The sequence below is a fragment of the Mesoplodon densirostris genome, chromosome 10, assembly GCF_025265405.1.
Source record: "Mesoplodon densirostris isolate mMesDen1 chromosome 10, mMesDen1 primary haplotype, whole genome shotgun sequence".
Classification (NCBI taxonomy): domain Eukaryota; kingdom Metazoa; phylum Chordata; class Mammalia; order Artiodactyla; family Ziphiidae; genus Mesoplodon; species Mesoplodon densirostris.
In genome coordinates, this window is record NC_082670.1 from 5,881,821 (window position 1) to 5,905,431 (window position 23,611).

Below are 23,611 nucleotides of genomic sequence, written 5' to 3' on the forward strand. Positions count from 1 at the left end.
GTCATTAAGGAAAGGCTTCAATATCACATCACCACCGTCTGCTTCTTCCCAACAGAGCCAAAACACAATTCCAGGCTCATGAACTGCAAATACACCTGTAAGGCAGTGGCTTTTTAATTTTTTTTTTTTAAGATCTAAATTTGCCTTTTCCTCCTATCAAAGTCACTATTTTCTGAAGCTTATTTAAAATGAAAAACTTCACTAGAGTCAAGTCAGTGATCCTTTCCTTCTGATTTCTATTCTCAGGCTTCTACCTTGGAGGTACCATTTCCCTCTTCAAGGGGGCAGGAACAGTCTTACAAGTCACTTACTACGTAAGACCACGAAATGAATGATGCAGCTGCACAACCAAGGTGAGATCCATGCTTTATGAACACATTATTCTCACACGTCCCAATGACAGGCTTAATACACAAGATTCTCAGTTCATTTTACAGACTCTGGAACCACGTTGTTCAAAAGATGAATTCTGAAACCATAGTTGGTGTGGCAAATTAATATATCAAAACAAATAAAAACTTCAAATATTTACATTTTAAAAAGACATTTAAAAAACAGGCTACTTATTAAGTAAGTGTGCTTGAACAAACCATGTGTGGAATTGAATTCCATTCATTATGGAGTTAGTTTCTGTTAAACACTGACACTACAGAGAGACCCCTGGCGTCTGAGGACTCAAGAATTTAAGTGTTCCCAATCTATGCTAAAAAATACAACATGACAGATAATTTCCGTGCGCTAATTTGAACCTCAGATATGGAAGGTCTAGTGCATATAAGGCATATTACTCAGGAGTCAGAGGCCTGGCACTTGTAACTCAGCGTGGCTTTGCCATTGCCTAAGTATCACCAGGAATTCAATAAAATGCTCTGTAGAGGTCATTTAAATTTCTTGATTACACCTTACTTCATTATGCCCTAGTAATTTCACAAATTTGGACAGTCACAAAAATGTTTTGAAATATATCAGTATTCCTTGAGAAGGTGGAGGGTCTCCTATATTACATCAAATAAAAACCATGCAGTTTCTTAGAGCTCACAGAGCTTTCCAAAATAAACTACTGATCATACAGCCCAATTAAAAACTCAAACACTTTATATTACAGGTATAGAAAGCTTTATAGCTCAGCAGTGCCAATATAGTTAATTTGACACCTTAGCCCTACTTGCAAAGCAGTTAACAGCTTTACAGTAACTTTTTTTTTTTTTTTTTGCGGTACACGGGCCTCTCACTGCTGTGGCCTCTCCCGTTGCGGAGCACAGGCTCCGGATGCGCAGGCTCAGCGGCCATGGCTCACGGGACCAGCCGCTCCGCGGCATGTGGGATCTTCCCAGACCGGGGCACGAACCCGTGTCCCCTGCATCGGCAGGCGGGCTCTCAACCACTGCGCCACCAGGTAAGCCCTACAGTAACTTGTTTTATTGTCATTGTCTTTGGCTCAGATGTTTAAGGACTTAAGCAACTTGGAAAGGTTTTTCACTTGTGTTTCGTTGTTTTTTGTGTGGGCATGGGTGCAGGTGGGGATTATAGCAAAGAGGGATCAGTTCATTATAATGAAGACAGATCAGGAATTAAACAGCTACTAAAATTTCATTTACCATTCCCTTACAAGATGTATGTGGGAGAATACAACTTGAAGACAGAGGGAAAAGCCTTGGATGTGTTCGTACTGTTTTACTCTGCTGCTTATCCAACCTGACAATAACGCCAAACTTAATTTACTACCTAGGGCAAGGGTAACTAAGGGATTTTTATGAAGCCCAATTAATTTTGGTTCTGATATCTTAAGTGCCTAAAATCTTGGAGTTCTTCAGATTTAACTTGAAAAAAAAATCAACAACCAAAATACCCCAAAGATTAGATCAAAAACAATTGGTTAACCATTAAAAATTATCCAACTCTAACAGGTTAGGATGAGTTGGAATTTTGCTTAGTCTGTAGACCAAGGCAACTTTTCTAAAGCAAGATGCTTCTATTAAGGAGAGAAGCATACTCTCTTAAAAAAACAAAACAGAGTGGTCTAAAAATCATCCCAGAGCTATCTCTTGGGCCAGAAATAGAACAGTGGACACACTCAGTTTCCACATATGTACCTTTTTTCTTTTAAAAAAAGAGAGTGAAGTTGGTTTTATATATCAAAACCAGAATTTTCATGTTTCACAATTTTGGTGCTAGAGATCCCCAAATTCCTTGAACTTACTTGGGAAGGTCTGGGAAGGTCTCGGAAGGTACGCATTATAGTAAACAGCAGCAAAATACCAAAACAGTTCTGCTTAAGCAGCTACGCCTGCTCCTGCCTTTAGAATACTAGTTGTAAAACAGCAACAACATGCAAATTTGTGCCATCAAGCGGGATTTGTGCTATTCTAAAGAAGAAACATTGTTTTTTTAAAAAAAACAGTCCAAGGCAGGACATCTACAGTCATACCGGGCAAATGCTGAGTTTGGGGGGAAAATGCCAGAAAATGTCCAAAAGGAAGAGACCATAGCATTATATTTAGTATTCTAAAGGCATGCTTCAGGTAGTTCAACAATGATTCTGGTAAGACCAACTGCTCACATACATACACACACACTCACATAGATTTTAATGGTTTTAAAAAAACCAAATTTGTTACTTTAGAAAAATAAATGCAGTGCATTTTCAGCAATGTTATCGCCACAGACTCTGATTGCTCAGTCCACACATAAGTAGTAGTTGCCTTCTATGGTGATATGGCTTCTCTGCACTAATTCCCATCAGGCCGAAAAACATTAGGGCGGGTTAAGTAAAGACCGAACTGTTGCACAAAGAACATTTACTCATCAGATCCCACCGATCTCTTCTGTGCCCGTTTCCTGGGCAACCTTCTTGGTGAAGCTTTATCTGGAAGAAAAGAGAAAGTTCTGACTTGCCTTGCTATCATGTATGTGTTCAATTCAAAAGCATTTTCCTTCAACTTTACCATTAAGTTAAGAAAACGATGCACATGCAAGAAGACCATCTAATAATAAATGCCTCTTACCTAGCGTAGGTTTTTTTAACTAACCTTTAAAATAATCCTTCAAGAGGTAACTCAAAATGAAACTCTACATACTTGTAAGTTGCTAAGTAAATCTTAAAAGTTCTCATCACACACACACAAAATTCTTTGGTAATGTTGTATGGTGACAGATGATGACTTACCGTGGTGACCACTTTCCAATGTGTACAAGTTATCTATCATTATGTTGTATACCTGGAACTAATCTGTCATTCATTATATGTCAGTTAAATCTTTTTGCAATCAGGGTGGGAAAAGATCTAATCTTGATCACTGTAATGTTGAAGCTACCATACAAAATCTTCCTGAATTCTACAGCTCAGCATGTTTATACATGATATATGCATAAGTAAACTCTTTACAAATAGCATAAAAGTTTTATATTGGTTACAAATTAAAGACTTAATATTTATAAATGCAGCACCATGTAGTTTGCATAATTTTTGGTAATTTCATAAATTTACCTGAAATGAGCAGCAGGTTAAAAGAAATTATACAGTACATCAATACTAAAAGCATCCTACACACGTAAGCAGTATCTTTTTACTTTTTTCTCTTATGTTAGAGTCTTAGTGTGGTCTATTAAGCAAAAAATAAACTGGTGGTGAGTTTCTTCCACTTCTATCCATTAAGGAGTCATCTAGAAGTTTCTTTAAAGTGAAAGACTGTCTTCTCTCTGACCATTGTCTTTTTCATATTTTCTAGGAGCACCTAACCTATTAGGAACGTAAGTTCCTTGCGGAGTAAGTTACACATTACAATTATTTTTCCAGCTTAAAAAAATATACAGTAAATGTTTACAAAGAATATTTAGAAGCTAAAAATTCTTTTTTAAGAACTGCTTAAGAATTAATGACTGAAATATCATGTGAGAGCTGGCCTCAGTGCTTTATTGAGTAGGTTGGTAATGATGTGTTTCGGGGGCTCCAGTGCCTAAAGCTGAACACAGAAGCACTTTCCTGACAAAGAAAGCCTACAACTTTCATGAAATTTTCAGAAAGGTTAGACTACGAGTTACTGCGTCTTCTACTCCTAAATAATGTTTAAATATAAGCAGCAGCTGAATCATCTTTTTTTTTTCAAAAAATGCTTCAGAATCTAACAGCCACCTGTGTGGACACAGCTGTTACTATGGATGTGAAATGGTCATGACTGACTCCCAACAATGTCAACCCCCTGCAGCAGGGTTTTAAATACAGGAATACACAAAAAAGAGCCTCGGAGAACCTGCAAAGCCTGTTCGTCCAACACACATGAATTTGACTCCATCAGTAAGACAGCCGATTCAACTTACCTTAACAGTGAGTCTAAAACCTTCCCCTCCCACATGTCTAGCACATCAGAGTTAAGCAGCAGACAAACGAGACAGACAGAGAGCAGCCTGGAGTCATCCAGCTTTGGGGAAAATGGCTCCAAACGCCTCAACAGCCTAGAAAGTGGCATTTCACTTCAGCAAAGAACAACGAAATGTGTATAATGGTGCTTCTCAGTCATCAAAGGAGACCACCTCCTGACCCCCCCAAAACCCTAAAAAACTTAAAAAACAACAACAGAAAACCTTAAACATGATGTCTCATGTTGAATAAATGGGGCCGACCCGAAAATGCCTCTCCTGCCCATTTAAAAAAAGACTAAATTGTAGTAAAATGGCAACTCACTGCAACTTTTTTCATATTAGAAAAGGGAAAGGCAAGATGTTAGAAAGTTACGCTGGTCCCTGTCCACTTTCTCGGACTGCATAATCTAATTTCCTACCTCACCTGTGGGGAAATACTATATAAATAACTTTCAGATGTATTTCTTTTTACTTAATGAGATAGATACATGTCACAGTCTTCTAACAGATCCCTGAGTTAAACTCACATTACACAGAAGACTTCATAGTTACAGGTTCTGATGAAGGTTTTCCTAGGTACACATATGAAACAGCATTTAGCAAAGATCCTATAATTTTTCTATTAAAATCAGCTAACCTGTCACTTACAGTTAAAAGACCTCAGGGAAGTTGAAGCACCCTACTCTAAAATGCCAAACATACAAGAAAAAACTTCTTAGTAATGGGCTCAAATTGTTTCAAACCACCCTTCGTCCTTTACACTCTGAACGAGACTCATCACCTGAGACACGTGATAGTCTCTCCTTCAACAAGACTTCCTTTGACTCTAAATATGATCCCCCTTTCCTAACTTCTAAGTTGTCCCCATTACTCATTCTAGCACATAATCACATACTATTTCACATATGTGCTTTATTTTCCTCAAGCAGAAATGTAAAGTCTGAAAAACAGTAATACATATATTCTTAGCTTCTTTTTAACACACCACTCAGAACCTAGCATAGTGTTACGACACTGTAGGGTAATACTGAGTGAAAATACAGTTATACATGATTGGAATTTTGCTCTGTAAGTGTAATAATTCTCAGCTTTTAAGTTCATGAGTAACAGGTCAGGGAGAAAGATACTATGAAACCAATCTCCCAGTCTACACAAGCAATCCTGCTGCACTGTAGAGGCCATGGTCTACACTTCCACCCAATTCCATTTCCCACCGCACGGAATGCCGGATGGTGTGGAAAGTCTGTCCTTGCAGAGACCCTCAGCTGTCGCCTAGGCTCTGTGCGCCAGTGTCTCCGCACCCTGGCCCGCCTGCACTCAGAACACGCTTCCACACGCTCACTGGGGCTGCACGGGCTCCTCGCACCCAGCACATCCAGTGCACACCCATCTCTCCTTGTGCACAGACACTCCGCCTCCTAGAGTCCCTGCTGTTAATGGGACCATCTTCCATCCAGCTGCCCAAACTCAGAGCACCCTGACTCCTCCCTTCCTGCAACTACCAAAAAGCCACTGAAAGCCCAACCAGCTCCACTTCTGAAATATCTTTCTCTTCCCTTTTATTCCCATTCACTACTGCCTTAGCTTAGGCCCTAATGGTTCCTCGTATGCTTGGCTGAAATCACCTAGCTGGTATCCCTGGGTCCACTAGCTCCCACTTGTTAGCCAGCCTCCATGAAACTATCACATGATTTTTTTAAAAAAACATGAATTTGTTATTTCTCTGCTTTAAAGTATCTGATGGCTACCATTTGGCTAGAAGGAAAGTCAAGGCCGTAGCAGAGCACATAAAAGACTCCCCCTCACAGAACTCAAGAATCGGCAATGTCAACCCCTTCTGTGAATCATCTCCCTACTCTCCTACCTGGAGAAGGCCCCTCCTATGCTCTTACTAAAGCACCTACCAGACTGCACTTGCATTTCAACATAGAAAGACAAGTCAATTTATAAACCTGGAAAGAACCTGAACAGCCAATTCACAGGAAAAGAAATACTAAGTAGCCAATAAATATGCATAAAGAAGCCAAACCTCATTCTTAACTGTAAATGAAAATGAGATACCATTTTCTAACATACTGGCAGATTAAAACATTTTATTATACTTAACACATGAGAATGATTAATGAAAGGAGGAGAAACAGGCAATATTATACATTACTGAGAACATAAATTGGCACCACCTTTCGGGAAGGAAATGGAACACTTTCCATAAAAAAATGTGCATAATCTTAGACCTAGCTATTCTACTTTTAAGAAATTAAACTAGGGACTTCCCTGGTGGCGCAGTGGTTAAGAATCCGCCTGCCAGTGCAGGGGACACGGTTTCCAGCCCTGTTCCAGGAAGATCCCACGTGCCACGGAGCAACTAAGCCCGTGGGCCACAACTACTAAGCCTGCGCTCTAGAGCCCGCGAGCCACAACTACTGAACCCACGCGCCACAACTGCTGAAGCCCATGCGCCTAGAGCCCATGCTCCCCAACAAGAGAAGCCACCGCAATGAGAAGCCCACGCACCGCGATGAAGAGTAGCCCCCGCTCGCCACAACTAGAGAAAGCCCACGCACAGCAACGAAGACCCAACGCAGCCAAAAATAAATAAATTAATTAATTTTAAAAAATTTATCCCAGGTAGGACAGTGGGCAAAATAGGAGTAGGGGGTCAAAAGGTACAAACTTCTAGTTATAAGTCACAAATATTTAATATACAACATGGTGATTATAGTTAACAACACTATTGTATATCTGAAAGTTGCTAAGAGAACAGATCTTAAGAGTTCTCATCGCAAGAAAAATGAAATTTGTTAACTGGGGGGGATCTAAATTTGTTAGATGATGTGATCATTTCACATTTTATACAAATATCAAATCATTATGTACATTATGTACATGCAAAACTAATGTTATATGTCAATTACATCTTAATTTTTAAAATTAGCCCGGAATTTTATATATTAAGAATATTCATTAGAGTATTAATTTTAAGAGCAAAAACCGGAAATAACAAACATTCTTCAATATAGAATAGGCTTAATCCTGACACATTTATATAAAAGAACTGTAAAAGAATACTATGTAGTTATTAAAAAGAATAAGGTAAATATATAAGTAATTATCAAAAAAAGACATCCAAGGCACAAGAACTCAGGTTGTAGAACTGTGTGCCACATGATGCCATCTGTGTAAACACACACGGACACAATGACATATGAGCTGGTACACGTATAGAAAACACTTAGACTAACACATAAGTACCAATTATTTATGGAAAATGGGACTAGTGGAGCCAGGAGGTTGTCTCTGAACTTTTTTTCTTCCCCTCAACTCCCCCCCCCGCAAAAGAGGGCAGGATCTCCTGGTGGCGCAGTGGTTAAGAATGCATCTGCCAATGCAGGGGACACGGGTTTGAGCCCTGGACCGGGAAGATCCTGCATGCCACGGAGCAACTAAGCCCCTGGGGCACAACTACTGAGCCTGTGTGCCACAACTACTGAAGCCCGTGTGCCTAGAGCCCGTGCTCCACAACAAGAGAAGCCACTGCAATGAGAAGCCCAATCACCGCAACGAAGAGTAGCCCCCGCTCGCCGCAACTAGAGAGAAAGCCCGAGCGCAGCAACGAAGACCCAACGCAGCCAAAAATAAATAAATAAAAAATTTTAAGTTGTTTAAAAAAAAGCAGTGAAGCCATACTGCTTTCATGGTAAATGTTAAAAAGTCCAATTACAACTGGAGAAAAAAAATCTATATTCTTCTATAAAGATTAATATTTAACCAACTGCATATATAATAAAAACTGAAATATACGTTAGGTAAACTATCAGGCAGTACTGTGGGTTATTCCTTCAAAAATAGTGGGTAGTTGGCAGTTTTTCTAATAAATATGGTGATAGAAAACTGTTCCCTTATTCCATAAACTTACTGTAAAGTATTCACAAACTATACAACAGCTCCCAACACCACAACAAACACCATTAAAAAGATGAATTGCCTCACCTCTCCTACTCTGCACTGAAGCAACAGGAAAGAAGAGAGACAGGAAAAAGGTTAGGAATATAGAGAATTCACACATTTGTATACAAACTGCAGATGTGGAAGCATTTCTAAATTAAAGCATAAATATAGTGCACAGAGTAAAAATGTGATGCATTCATTGCTCATCATATTAGATTCGTACAAGCCATGGAAAGATGAGTGTTGACCAAGCATTTTTTGCCAAATCTAAGATACTTAATTTCCATTTAAGAGAAAAGATTCCCAGGCAAGTCTGTAAGCATACTTACTGATCTGATTCAAAGTTTCCTGAGGAATCCAGCTCATGTCAACATCACTCTGACTCGAGGTACCCGTCTCTACCTTCTGTATGGGTCTCTTGCGCTAAGAGAACATAAAAACATTATTGTAAAGGAGTTCCATTATATTATTTACTATAATTTTAGAACCGCCCATCAAGCTCCCCACTTAAATATATTAACAGATAAACATGTTCTCTTCTAATCCTAAAACATATTCCTCAAATATTTATTTAACGAGACGGGAAAATCATGTCTACACCAATTATAAAGAATAAGGAATAAATCTGCACAATTACTTATTTTCAGTCTTTAACGACCTTTTCCTTTGCTATAAAGCTTCATATGTTATTATATAATTGGTAGACCAAGTAAGAACTTATACTTTTACAATGATTTTCTTTCATTTTGGGAATCAAATCTTAAAGAATAAACTTATTTCCACATTAAACAAAAGCTGGGATAATTACTGAAATGTTGCATGCAGGCAGATCCCTGCATTATTAGCTAAATACACTTAAACAGCTGGCATAAATAAAACAAAACAAAAACATATAATCCCATTTAAGCTAACAACCTCAAACTTTGTTCCTTGAGTATTTACAGCGAAACTGCTAGAAAGTTAAGAAAGTAATTCAATTCCACTCTTTGGTCCTATCCTTTAAAAAAACAAAACGAACAAAAAACCCACCTAATTATTTACATAAGAAACAGAATATTAATTTTACAGTCCAAAAATTGGACTCTGAATACAGAGATAACTGAAAAACTGGCTTATACCTAATACATAAACTTATAGCAAAAATGCTATTATGAAAACAAGGTAAAGAAAGTTATGAAAATTAACATTCAAGCACTAAGTATTTTTCTTTTAAAAAGTAAGGATTTATTAATAACATTTACTACTAATTTTACATAGATTTGATTGCCTGACTTACTGCTTAATAAATAAAGATTAACCAAAATGTCTAGCAACTGTTTAGGGTCTAGTTCATATCAGTGTATTTGACACAAATCATGTTATATACTGAAAGGAATAGTATGGGTTATTTTGTTTTGGGGTTGGTTTTTTGTTTTTTGGCAGGGTAGAGGAGAAGAGGGACATGAGGATACAGTGGCAGAATTAGTTACCATGTTCAGAGACAGGAAACCATGGTTACACCAGGTGCTTCAATGTTGCCACTCTACTACTCTAACACAAAACAGAATTCTGACTTCAATACAGCCAAATTCATTCGTTCTTTTTCAAATTAAGACTCATTTAATTGCTAATCAGAAGTCCTATAGTCAAGAGTATTAAAGCAAATATATAAAAGTTGCATTACTTATAGATAAAATACATATCCATGAAAGAGTATGATAAACAAAAGAATGAAATTTAATGTCTTAGTTTTAGGAATAAAAATTCTAGAATATAGAGTTACGTAACAGTGAGAAGGTAAATATCATCCTGGAGAATGCAGATAAAGGACACCAACTGCACTGGCAGTAGAGTCTCAACAAATCCAAATCATACACCCAAGGTCTCCTCTTCAGGCCTTATTTACTTTTATTGTTATCATCGTTTTTTTAAAATAGGTCTTCACTGGAGTGCAACCACTTCACAATAGCGCGCTAGTTTCTGCTGCACAACAAAGCAAATCAGCCACATGCACACACAGCCCCAACTCCCCGGGCCCCCCACCCTCCAGGTCATCGCAAAGCACAGAGCCCATCTCCCTGGGCTATGCTGACGCCCCCCACCAGCCAACCACCCTGCGCTCGGTAGTGTATATATGTCCGTGCTACTCTCACTTCATTCAGGCTTTATTTTAAAAAGGTACAACAAACCTGTAATCTACAAACCCACAGTGAGAGCAAGAAGGCACAAATAACTCGACTGTACTCAGTACTGTAACCACTTTTGAAGTATGGCTATAAGAGCTGTTTATCTATATTTACCTTTCTAGATTCTAGGAGTTGATGAAGGCCAACCACCACCAAAAGCCCAAGACCAGCAAGGAACATATACATAAAGATTCTGATATAAAAGGAGAAAATATAAACTGGCTTTAGTTCATAAGAAATACCACAGCTAATTAAAACTATAATTGTGCTTTAACTCCTAAGAGGTATGAGTTAATTACAACAATAATTCTAACAAAATATAATTTTTCCAAATAATTTGTGGGGAAAAGGAACAAAATATTTTAAATCCAACATAGATCCAGGTAACAGTTTTATAAATTTACCTTTAACAACAGTCAGTCCCCACCCCCCAAAAAAGGCATATGATCTACAATGAATTACTTCATAATTTGTTATAGTCAAAGCTCAGTTAAAACAGCTGCATTAGGTGCTGTCTTCCTCAAATATTAGACTTCGCACAATTTTATTTAAAAGTTACTTTTAGTGAATTATATAAGTATACAGTGAAAAATGATTCATCACTCGCAAAGGACACATTTTTCAAGATAAAATCTTCTGGTTTACGTTTTCAATAGTAATTTTGGAGGCACGAAGCTTAGATGAGGCTGATGACCAACTTAAGAGGACGGGGTGGAAAACAATTTAAAGATGGGAAGAACAAAAAGCAAACTATCTTTCTAAAACAATTTTTTGTTAGTTTTAACTATCTTTCCTAACTTGGTATTAACAGTTGTAAGAATCATCTAAAGTATGAATTTAAGTAGTCAGGATTTCACCCAATCTACGCCTCATCTTTCAGCATTAAAAACTACAGTGACAGAAGCAAGCCTCCCAGCCCTACCTTCTGTGACTTTCACTTACGTTTCTCCATCGAGCCCATCTTCTCTCTCAATAACTGTAACTGTTTGATTGAAGACAGCATCTTGGAAAACATTGCCCTGTTAAAAAAAATAAATCACAAAAATCGGAAATGTGTTGAAAGAATGAAAGCTTATAAGATTTCTTAAAACTGTTATCCTACAGATACCCTACCGATACCATACCGCTTTCTCATCGCTTAGAAGGTCAGTAAGACTCAACAGAGTCGAACGTAAGTGCACCAATTCAATGTCAGGGACTCAACGTTATGATGTTACTTTCTCCTCAAAAATAGAAAAGGCCTCCAACTTTGCAAAAGTTGTCCCCACTTTCTTTGACGGGGAGGGGAGGTGTGAGAAACCAGGGAAGTAAAGTAAAAACACGGTAACTTGCAGAAAGAAACAGAGCCCACAGAACACTCTTCAGCTAGAAGCCCTGGCTTCTGTTGTAGGTGACCCTCCAAAGGAGGAAGGAAGAGCATGAACACGCACAGCAGGAGCTCCAGAGAACATCATTCTAAGAACGAGACTTGAACAAAAGTCAAATTCATGTTTTAAATTGACAATGGATTGGAAATCAGTTTATATTAAATGGGTTAATGACTTTCAGTATCAAAACCTTTTTCTGTGGTGGTCTCCAAATAATTCTGTCAGCTCAACACAATTTCAGTTTTCAAATACATGAGAATCACTGGGACAACACACAGCTGTGTTCAGTGTTTCATGTGAAACATAGAGGTAGTACTTTTTCAAAACAGCCACTGCTTATTGCTGAACTGTGACGATTTAAGTCTTATTCCAAGATCTTTCAATTAGCATTCCTCTAGTGACAATTCCAAGATGAAACAAACATTCAAAATGGAACTGAAGCTACATATATGCTTGTTGGATTAAGTTTAATTCTGCTTGAAAACTTGATGAAATACACAATCCTTCAAGCTACTAAACTATGAAGCTGAGGAGGCTTAATAAATTGTTTTGAAAATAAGGATGGGGAATTCCCTGGTGGTCCAGTGGTTAGGACTCGGGGCTCTCAGTGCAGGGGCCTGGGTTCAACCCCTGGTCGGGGAACTAAGATCCCGCAAGCAGTGCAGTATGCACCGCCCCCCCCCCCAAAAAGAGAAAAGATGAAAACTCTTTCCCACTTTCCACTAAGTAGTTTTAAAAAAAGACACAAAAGGAGAACTTAACTGCAGCATGAGAAATTTAACTCAGATGTAAATATGTTGATACTGGGGTGATGAAAAGGTTGAATAAGCTTCCAAGAGAGGATGACATTTCCTTCTCAGAAAACTTTTTCAAAAGGGAATGGTTTACATGTGCTTTCTATCTGAAGGAGGACGTGACAGTTGGTTGGCATCTAGCGGTCGGCTCCCAGCAGGAACGTTCTAGCGGGCTTCTCTCATTCATTCACTGGATACATCTACACTATAGAAATATGGTAACATACCCTAAGAAAGACGGCGGAGCTTATATTAGGCTACTTGGTTCTCATAAACCATAAACCTTACTAGCATCCTAAAAATAATTTGGTTACATTCTCTGTGAGTGTATAAAATGACAGAATAGTCACAGAAAGTCCTTAAAACTTACCAACAGAAGCAGTAAAATGGGAAAAATGCAAGCAACAAAAGGAGGTACAAAAATTACTTAATATATATTAACATCTGAGGAAGTAGCAGATTCCACTGTGCAGCTTACTGTTCCTTTTCCTTCTAAGATCCAGCTGGAGTCACTTTCACTTTCCTACCCCTACACTTACTTGTCTCTAGTATGTATCACTTATCATGCTGTGATGTTGTCTGTCCAACCATCTGCCCCACTGGATTATAGACTTGAAGACAGAGGTGTACAATTTATCTTTGCCTCCCTGCTGCCTATTTTCAACCACAAAATAGGCACCTGAATGAATAAATATAAGAATATTCATTAGACAATGTCAACTGTCCTCATCCATTCTTAACTTAAAAAAAAAGAAGAAGAAGAAGAAGGTTTAGAGGGCCTTACGTTCAAATCTTTGTAGTTCAGATTGATGACTAGACCAAAGGGCCGGCCACCCATGGGCTCTGCGGGAATGAAGGAGTACTCAAAAGTTGCCTGCCTCTGGGGCGGCACTACAGTGTTGAGAGAAAGAGCCGTGAAATTCTGGATGTAAAACTGGTAGTCCTGAGGATAACGGAATGAGGCGTCTAGAGATTCAACGACAAAATCTTCTGTACCCTTGTTTGTAAAGCCTACCAGGAACTTCACAATGTTATTTGCTGGAAAATCTAAGAAACAAAAAAAGAGACAGGAAGATTAAAAAACATTCAAAGGGTACAAAATAAGTAGACATTACAAATGGATTCTGGCACCCTTTCCCGCTATGTATGGATTTGGTTTCAGAACCCTTTTCAGTAGAGCGCTCCAGCCATCCACTAACTAGCAACTTGGAGCTCGTGTGTAAGCTGAAACCCTTGTCCCCATGGTAGCATTCCAACTGAAGAGCTGAACTGGGCACCTCACTTTCAGAGCAGATCACTTCCAAGTTGTATGTCTAAGAAGGAGTTGTACACTTTCAGGAGTAAGATTATCTTGCAGTGGGGCTACATGTCTTGGTGAAGTCACCTTCACCTCCAACTCAGTATCTGCAATCTGTGCAGATAACGGAGAGAAAAATGACAGAAAGGTAAAGTCTAAGAGGTTCACCTGAAAACTGTAATATCTATTAAAACATAAAAAAGAAAAAATCAATCAGGCAATCCTTATTTGCAGTTAGTCAAAATGCAAACAAACGTGACCCAAGGAGGCAGATACAAAAATAAATGGGAAAAACCACCACCAACAACAAAAACCTCTCAAATCATACTTTCTGTAGGCACAGAGCCAGAATGTACGTGGGAATAAAACAGAAAGCTTGAGAAGACCAAGAGAATGAATAACCTCAAATAATAAGTCTTTGATAATTATCCTGTGGTCTACAGAGCTGCTTCATCCAGTAAGCACAGGTTCTGGGGTCGGACACATCTGGGTCTGAATCCTGTCTTCAGAATCTGTTTACTAACTGAGTAGCCCTGTTCAAGTCGTAACCTCTCTAAGCCTCAGTTCAACAACAATAACTCTCCTCTTAGGGTTCCTATTAGGATTGAATAATACATGCAAAATACTGAAAACGGTGCCGGCCAGAGTCTCAATAAATAGAAGCCATTAGCTAATCTTCTTCTAATGCAACACAGGCTCCAATCAAGGCCTAACTGTAAAGATTTAATATTTCACTAACGTTTACACTCAAAATATGAATGTTATTTTACTGTGGCAGTTTGAAAAAAGTTTAAAAACAGTATCTTTCAAAGGGACATTTGATTTCTAGTTAAAATGGACAATATTTATTTCTTCCCTGTAGTTTAAATGCCAGAAATGCTACCTTACAGATATGGGTATTCATACATGTAAGTGGGTTTTTCCCCAAAATGTGTCTACACTATACTTGTAAAATAAAGACCTTAATCATTATTAATGCTTCCCCAAAAAGTGAGCTAGCCCTTTAAAAAATTCCTGTATTTGAATTACAACCAACATTCCCCTCTCACCTTCTCCTTTCACAAACAGGATGGTTGTATCTGCACTTGGTGAAGCTTCAGGTTCACCAGATACATCTTCTTCCTCTTTATCTTCAGCCTAAGAAAAATGTTAAAAGCAGATTACTATGGGGGAAAAACAACATCATTTAAGAATAATGACTTCACTAGATCTGGGACAATATATACATTGCTTCTCCAAGGCTGTGTTGGGATTAGTAGTGCAATGAATTTCATTGTAACTCATCAGTGAAAATAAAACTTCAAGAGCAGTGCATCTCAAAGAATAATGTGCATGCTGATCCCCTGGGGATTCTGCAGCTATGACTCAGGTATAGGGTGAAGCCTGAGATTCTGTATGAATCTGAAATGCCCATGCCAGAAAATGCCCATGAAGCTGGTACTTAGATCACACGCTGAACTGCGAGGTCCTAGAGTGTGGGTTGGTAAATTTTCTGTGAAGTTTGAAAGAAGTTTAAAAACTGCTTTTCAAAGGGACATTTAGTTTCTAGTTAAAATGGGTAGTACTTACTTTTCCCTTTAGTTTAAATGCCAGGAATACAACCTTCCGGGAAAAGAAGACGTCTCATACACACTTTTCATGCCACCCCTCCCCCACAAAGGGCGAAGGGAAGGAGACTCCAAAGGAGGTGCTGGCCTGAGGATGCAGGTAGCAAGTGTCTTCCGCTTTGGGGACCATGAGGTCCCTGCTGCAACTATGCAGCTGTGGGGGCAGCACAAAAGCAGCCAGGGACAACACGGGGCGGGGAAGAGCTGGCTCTGTCCCACATCCACATTCTGCCGAGCCCTGCTAGGGCCTGGTTATTGGTCTTTCCATCCCAATTAACAATTGCCCCATGGGCTCCCCTGGTGGCGCAGTGGTTGAGAGTCCGCCTGCCGATGCAGGGGACGCGGGTTCGTGCCCCGGTCCGGGAAGATCCCACATGCCGTGGAGTGGCTGGGCCCGTGAGCCATGGCCACTGAGCCTGCGCGTCCGGAGCCTGTGCTCCGCAACAGAAGAGGCCACAGCAGTGAGAGGCTCGCGTACCGCAAAAAAGAATTGCCCTGTAAGAAGTCATCACAAAACTGGGAAGAAATGTTTTTTTAAAAAAATGTGACCAGGGAAATACTGGGGTGGAGATGTCCTGAAACTCAAACCTGCACAACTTTGTACATTTACTATTAATCATTGAACTGTATACTTTAAATGAGCAAGTATCATGATATGTACATTATATTTCAATAAAATTGTTTAAAAATGTCAACAAATTTTAACTGAAAATTTTAAACCCCAGTGCAGCATTTCTCCAGGCATCAATGAGAATTACAGATACTTATATATTTGAAGTGTCCAGGCCCTTAATAAATCGAGATGCTTAAGGGCACCACTGTTTACTGGCATTTAACTTTTCATTTATGAAAATACTCTCTCCCCCCCCAATACAGACCTCTCAAGAGCAAAGCCTGTCTTACATTTTATTTTATTTATTTATTTTTTTTGTGGTATGCGGGCCTCTCACTGTTGTGGCCTCCCCCGTTGCGGAGCACAGGCTCCGGATGCGCAGGCCCAGCGGCCACGGCTCACGGGCCCAGCCGCTCCACGGCATATGGGATCCTCCCAGACCGGGGCACGAACCCGTATCCCCTGCATCGGCAGGCGGACTCTCAACCACTGCGCCACCAGGGAGGCCCCTGTCTTACATTTTAAAAATTCTCCACACCCACCTCATATGCTTAAGGCGCTCAAAATATTTCTTCAGTGACTGTTGTACAATTCGTTCAATTGTATTATAAGTTATATTTTAATTATCTTTAATGATACCTTCATTTACTAAGACTTAGTGAATTTCTACTTTTGGGAAAAGAGACCCACAAGCAGGAAAAGAGACCAGAAACAGGAAGGTAGGAACCATAAGCTGTCAAATAAGGAGAAAAGGATATACTTGAGAAACAAGAGAAATCATCCCTAAGATTTGATTAACAGGTTGTCTAATAAAAAGAAATGAAAGCAACAAGGTAAAAGCCGGAAGCACCGGAGCCTTATCAAAACAGAATTAATTTATGGAAGTAAGATGGATGGTAAATGCTGAATTCCATTTTGGACATAAAATGTGAGGTACTTATGGAACATCCAGATGTGCTATCCCACAAAGAGCTGGAAACAGAGGAATGGAGCTCGGTAACGTAGGCGGCTAGAAACGAGATCTGGAAGTCATTAACGTAAGGCGGTGGTTGTTAAAGCCACGGGTGTCATCAACAATAAGGGAGTGAGCAGGGGGGGAGAAGGTAGCCGAGACCAGGCAGCAGCCGCTGAACAGAGAAAACCGATGGGGGTGCCACAGAGGTCAACCAGGGGACTCAAGGAAGGGGTACTCAGGAAATGCTAAAGAGGTCAAACGGGGAGGAATGGAAAACAGGCCAGGAATTTGGCAGTTAGGTCACTGGTGACTTAGCAGGACCTACATGGGACCAGACCAACCACTGTCAGAGAACAAATGTGAAATGAGCAGAAGAGAAAGTGGTACAATTTCCTCTTTCAAGAACTGTGCTGGTAACAAGAAATGAAAACGTGTAGCAACTTCAGGTGGAGGAACACAAAGTGGAGGATGTGAGCACATCTGTAGCTTAACAGAATTAAGTCACCAAGAAGGATCAATGCTTAAATTTACAGAAAGAAAGAGGATAATAAACAAGATCTCACAAGACCAGATGGGGAGAAGGTGGTAGGGCCGGCCTTAGAAGAGAGTAAAGACAACTCACTGTTAAAGGAGAGATGTAGAAAAGATGAGTGAATAATATATTCAGAAGTAGAATGTAGAAAATCTGACAGAGTCCACACTTGATGGCCTTCACCTTCTGACATCAAAGACAATATTGTTGCTAAGATTTCAGAGGACTGATTTTGGAGTTTAAAAGTGGTTAAAAACCAATTCTATGTAGGATAAATTACAGTAGTCTAAGAGAGAAAATAAAATTAGCTAGAAGCATGCCACAATGATCTTGATCCTAGCCCAATATTCTTACTGTCATACTATAATTTTGTAGTAGAAGTTTCAGCGTTAGACAGCTTCTAAGAGATCTCCTCTAAGCCCTCCTTCTAAGCGGAATCTCCACAGAACATATTTTATATATTGTTTATTGTCTGCTCCCCACCCCCTGCCACCAAAATGCATACACACTGTCCCAAGAACATAAACTCCATGAGAGCAGAGAGAATCTCTGGTTTGTTCACCAGGGGAATCCAAAACAGTGCCTGGCACATAGTAGGAACTCAATAAATACTTGCTTATTGAGTGAAGGAAAAAAAGAAGAAAGAGGAAATTGACCCAGAAAAATAAGTTGCCCAAGACCAGAAAGCTAAGTAGTATGTATCCCAAACCCAACAAGTGGTCCAGTGGTCCTACTATAATGTTACCCTCATAGACTCATGTTCATATCACCTTGAACTGTTCTTTGTTTCACAACTCCCTCCTTGTGCCAGAAAATTTTTACGGATCATCCTCAATGACTAGCCCCATTCTCCCAAATTCAATCCACTTTGATCCCAGCAACAAACCTCTAAAAGCAAGAATTTTAATACCAAATTTGTCTATATAACGGGTAAATACATATATATAGGCACACTATATATATGTATTAAATCAAATACAGCACTAACCAAATCTGTGGGTTCATCTTCTTCCACTTCTGCTTCATCATCTTCATCTTCAATTACAGAATCTTCCACCGTTTCTTCATCTTCTGTAAGATCTTGAGCCGCTGCCAATGAGCCTAACAATAAAATAAAGAACAAGCAGTTAACCTTTACCCTGGAATACCAATGTTTCTAAATCTCAGGTATTTAGGCAACGAAAATTTTCCCTCGGAATAACTCAATCTCCCAGCTCACTCGAGTGATGCCAAATTACAACGTGTCTAAGAATATTCATATGATTTTATCTTACTGCTAGTCTTATCAACTGCACATTAATTTTAGTGGGAAATGCTATTTTAAAAAGCAGCTGGAAAAATGAACTGCTAAAACTAAAGATGCCTTAAAGCCCAAATAAAGAGATTCAAGCAACTCTGTTAAGCATATTAAAGAAAGTAAGTTTGTTTTAAAAGTAAGAAACTCCAGAATTTAATCTATCATTAACCACATAAAACAAACCCAAAAAATCCAGGTCTAAAGGAAAACAGCAATCTAAATATCTAGGCAAGAAATCCTGTTATTAGAGTTGACTACAGCTCAAAACTCTTAGTACTCGAGAGCATGTAATTCCAAGGAACAAATATCTGTATGACATCCATAGTAAAAACTAGCTCTCATGAAACACATTTGGTTTAGTAAAAACTATATTGGTAATTTCAAGTTTGAGAGCTGAGAAAGCATGCATTTATTTTTGCATACAACTTCAAACATGTTTTAAGATACTTTTTATTTCCCCTACACTTAACATCATAGTGAAAGTAAGCATAACTATAACGCCAAGAAACTATACATCATAATTTTATAGGCAAAAGTACATGTCACATTAAATCTATTTCAGGCAAGACCCTCAAAAGAAATTTCAAAGTTCTAGTGACTCTTCCAACACGTCTCAGAAAGAATGATGATGTGGCAGTTAAGTAGAGGGGAAGAAAATATGGGAAAGGAAGCACGTGCACATGCTGTAATACCCAGGAGAAACAGTATATACTAAGGGGACTGCATTTTAAGTCTTTCCCACATCCTTGAGTTCTTACTGCCCGTTAAGACTTATGCCAAATATTAAAGAACACTGAACCACACTTTATGAACTGAAAATCAGCTTCTACTGCTTGCTGAACAGACTAAACAGTGCATTCATAATTTACAAATCATTTTGTAAAACCGCTAAGAATACCTACAACTGACATAATAAAGTTGTACTCAGTTAAATTTCAAGACTTCTCAATATATACAATGGCTTTCACTCTACATTTATAAAACAATGTTTTAATGCTAACCAGTAACAATTTTGTGCCTAAAAAAAACTAACACTTTTACATTGGAAAAATTAAAACATCTTTTGAAAGACAGGCCATTCTGCACAAAAAGTGTTCAAAGATACCCAGTTAGATACTGATGTTTCCTAAGAAAAGAAAGCCTGAAAAAATATACTTTAGATTCTAGACAAGTACGATTGCCAAATTTTCTCAAAGAAAATGAAAACATCGACCAGCAAGCAACTCCTAAAGGAAAAGCATTCCTATTTAAACCTGCAAATGAATTAACGGTTTTGGTTAATTCTCCCACTTGGTTTTCTATCCGTTAAATAGAAGCCAGTCAGTTCACTTTTCTTTGCAAAAGAACTCGTGGATACCTGTCACTATCTTTCATTTTGCCACACAGCTTGCTTAAAGTTACAGAGTAAAAGGAACTCTAGCAATCATTTAGTCAGACTGAATTCCACAGAGGAGAAAATGGAAGTTCACGATAAAACCAGGGTAAGAAGCCAAGTTTCCACATTTCTGACGTCCTGCTACCTATTCTCACACCAGGTTAACCGCTGGAATAAACCTAGATAAAACACGTACAGCTCGAAGGAGACTACATTTTTTTCAGTACAATGCGATGCTTCCACAAAACAAAACGGGAAAAATAATTACAAAAAAAGGAGGGCAAAAGGAGGGCTCAAGTACCGGACATGCCCAGGGATCCTTCAGCCCGCCTGGACAGGCCGGTGAGGATGGGGAGTTCTGGGGAAATGAAGACACCTGGGAGCACAGAGGGATGTGCTGATAATAGAGGAGAGGACCAGCAGCACGGCTCAGAGTTCAGGCTAGCAGAAAACAAGGCTTTCAGCAAATGAATGGAGAACTCCTGGCGTGGACGCTAAAGACACGTCAGCCCAGCGCCGAGGGGCGGGGACGGGGTGGAGCGGCGGCCGCTGGAGCGCCAAGGGCCGCCGCGCGCTCGGGCACAGCCTGCCCGCCGCCCCTCGTCCCTCGCTCCGGACGAGGCCGCGGCTGCAGGTGCGAGCCCGAGCCGCCCGCCGCCCCCCAGCAAGCTCGCCGGCAGCGTCCAGCGCTCGCGTGCAGGAGGCGGGGTCCAGGCAGGCTCTGGCGCGCGGGGGGCCGCCCTGCGAGCCGGAGGTCGGGGGCCGCGGAGAAAGGCTGGAGAGGCGGACGCCGGACCCAGGAGGAGGAGGAGCCGCCGCCGCCGCCGCCGCCGCCTCCAGCTTCAAACCTGCGGTCGCGGCGTCTCCCACCCACCAGCCCGAGCCCCGCCACCCACTCCCCTCGCCTCACCTCCTGGGCGGCCTCGGAGCAAGAGAGTGGCGGGTAACACCAGCAGGAGAAGCAGCAGCAGGCGGGGGAGGGGCTTCATGGCGCGGTCGCTCCGGCGTCCGGTCCCCCTCCGCAGCGGCTCTCGGCGGCTCCGGCGGTAATGGCGTTACTCTTCATCCGGGCTCCGGGCAGGGAGGGGTGGGGCACGTACCACGCACGGCCTTCGCCACGCCCCCTCCCCTGGCCGAGAAACGCCGCCAACGTGGCTGCTGGGCTCGGAGCCTGGGGAAGCGCGGGCGGCCCCGGGAGTCACGTGGACAGCCCAGGGAGTCACGTGGCCGGTTGCTAGGGCCTCTGAGATTCCCGCGAGAGTCCGCCTCCGTTACAGTCTCGGGCTGGTGACCTGCGGTTTGCCGCTCGCCCCGCCCTCCATCCCTCCCTTCCAATTAATTAGCGTCGTTAGTGGTTACTTTTATTTGAATGACGATCCGCCGGGTGACCAGCGCAATAAAGTCTTCGTGTAATTTTAAATAGTGGCCTTATAAGCAGCATGAACTGCCCGTGTGTGGCACTGAAAAGCAAGCATATGTTTTGGAATATATATAACAGTTAAAGAAAAAAAACCCAAAATATAAAAAATATACAGTGGAAACTCATGTCCCCCCTCTGCAGACACCCTCACCCACAGTTAAACAGTGACAGTTCTTAACTTTTTTTTTTTTTTTTTTTGCGGTATGCGGGCCTCTCACTGTTGTGGCCTCCCCCGTTGCGGAGCACAGGCTCCGGACGCGCAGGCTCCGGACGCGCAGGCTCAGCGGCCATGGCTCACGGGCCCAGCCGCTCCGCGGCATATGGGATCCTCCCAGACCAGGGCACGAACCCGTATCCCCTGCATCGGCAGGCGGACTCTCAACCACTTGCGCCACCAGGGAGGCCCAGTTCTTAACTTCTTACATGACATTCCAGAGCTATAAGTCACCTAGAACAGGGCCTGGAATAGAGTAAGCATTTAGGAAACACATAATGGGGCGGCAATGGCGGGACACTTTCCTTCTCATCTAGTGTGCACTTCGGGTTGCTGCCAGTAATCTGGTAGGTCATGCAATCAAACAATGTGAATTCCAGGTACTGTTGCGCTAGACCAGCGTGAGATGTCATACGAATGATGAAACAAATAAGCTAACACATGATGTGCTTACTATTGCCAATTCCTGTCATTTAATCTCTGAAAATCCTTATGAGCTGGGTATTATTTACTGGGAAGAAAACTGAGACATAGGAAGTTCTGTAACTTCCCCAAGGCTTAAAACTAGTCTATGACAGATGCAAGGTTTGAACCTGTCTGACTCCAGACTGCGTGCCCCACTGGCCTAGGACCTCTGCTGCTCTACTCCCGCACTGGCTCTGCTCAAGGCCTCCTTGCCCTGGGGCCCCTGGAAAGGCAGCTTGTGGCTGCTGCAGCACCATCTAAGTCTGTCTGCTAAACCTGACAGTGCTGGGCTGAACCAGCTCAGCTCCGCTCCACCAGTGCCGGCACCGCTGCTGCTCCTAAGGCGCCTGGCAAAAGGGGAGGGGCTCCCTGAGAAGGCTCCTCCCACTTAGCTGCCGCCTCCACGCTTGCGCATGGCTACCAAAGCTGCCACTTTGTGCGAAAAGACATCACGACTGCGCACACCACTTCGATGTGGCTGAACCTGGCTGAGTTCTCTACAGGCGTGGGAAGACTCTCCCTCCCCAACTTTGAGGCACTTTCTTTTCCAAGAGTTTCAAATCAGACCTGCTCTGAGCTCCTGATGCCTGACAGGTCTTTTCTGAAAACCACGTCCTACTATGTAACTTGCTGCTGTCCCCCAGCACCGGGAAGCATCTTCTGTGGACTGCAGTAGGAGACACATACATGGAATCGTGCTGTAGACTCAGAATCACCTCTTCTCTCTTTCACTGGACATGGGCTGTCTCCCTCTCTTTTCCCTGCAGAGGGCAGGTTTCTGGCAGAGAAGATTCTCATTCCTTGTGTTAAAGAGATTCCTAGTAGGCCTGTCTCTTCCATTCTCAGAACGTTTAGATAGAGCCTGAACATATGAGGATAATCCAGTTTAGGCTTAAACTGGGACTTTCACTCCAGTTTTATTATTAAATGATGACTAATAGATTTTATTTGGGACTTGAATTTTAGACAGCCAGCCACTAAAGGGGCAACAGGAACAAAGTGTGCCTGCTCAGGACGGGACTGATGTGAAAATGAAAACGTACGAACAGAAAACAGAGAGAGACCTGTGTGACTGTCCCATTAGTACAAAAATCAAAAGCAGTAGCCCAGGGAAGTAAAATCCTTGCCCTGATCTTGGTGCCCACAAACTCTGCACTACTGTGATCCCCATTCTCCCTGTAATGCACAGCGTTCTCTGGGTGC

At 41.2% G+C, this 23,611-nt stretch overlaps 1 protein-coding gene across 1 annotated transcript; it reads right to left on the reverse strand.

Annotated features, from left to right (window-relative positions):
• Positions 1-354: 354 nt before the first annotated feature.
• Positions 355-21,399, reverse strand: SSR1 (signal sequence receptor subunit 1). The gene is made up of 8 exons (XM_060111641.1): positions 21,220-21,399; positions 18,626-18,738; positions 14,980-15,067; positions 13,418-13,680; positions 11,415-11,491; positions 10,587-10,665; positions 8,637-8,730; positions 355-2,866 (listed from the first exon to the last, which is right to left on the reverse strand). Exons 1-8 carry the CDS (start codon positions 21,296-21,298, stop codon positions 2,799-2,801), a joined length of 861 nt encoding a protein of 286 aa, XP_059967624.1. The 5' UTR covers positions 21,299-21,399; the 3' UTR covers positions 355-2,798.
• Between the last annotated feature and the right edge of the window lie 2,212 nt (positions 21,400-23,611).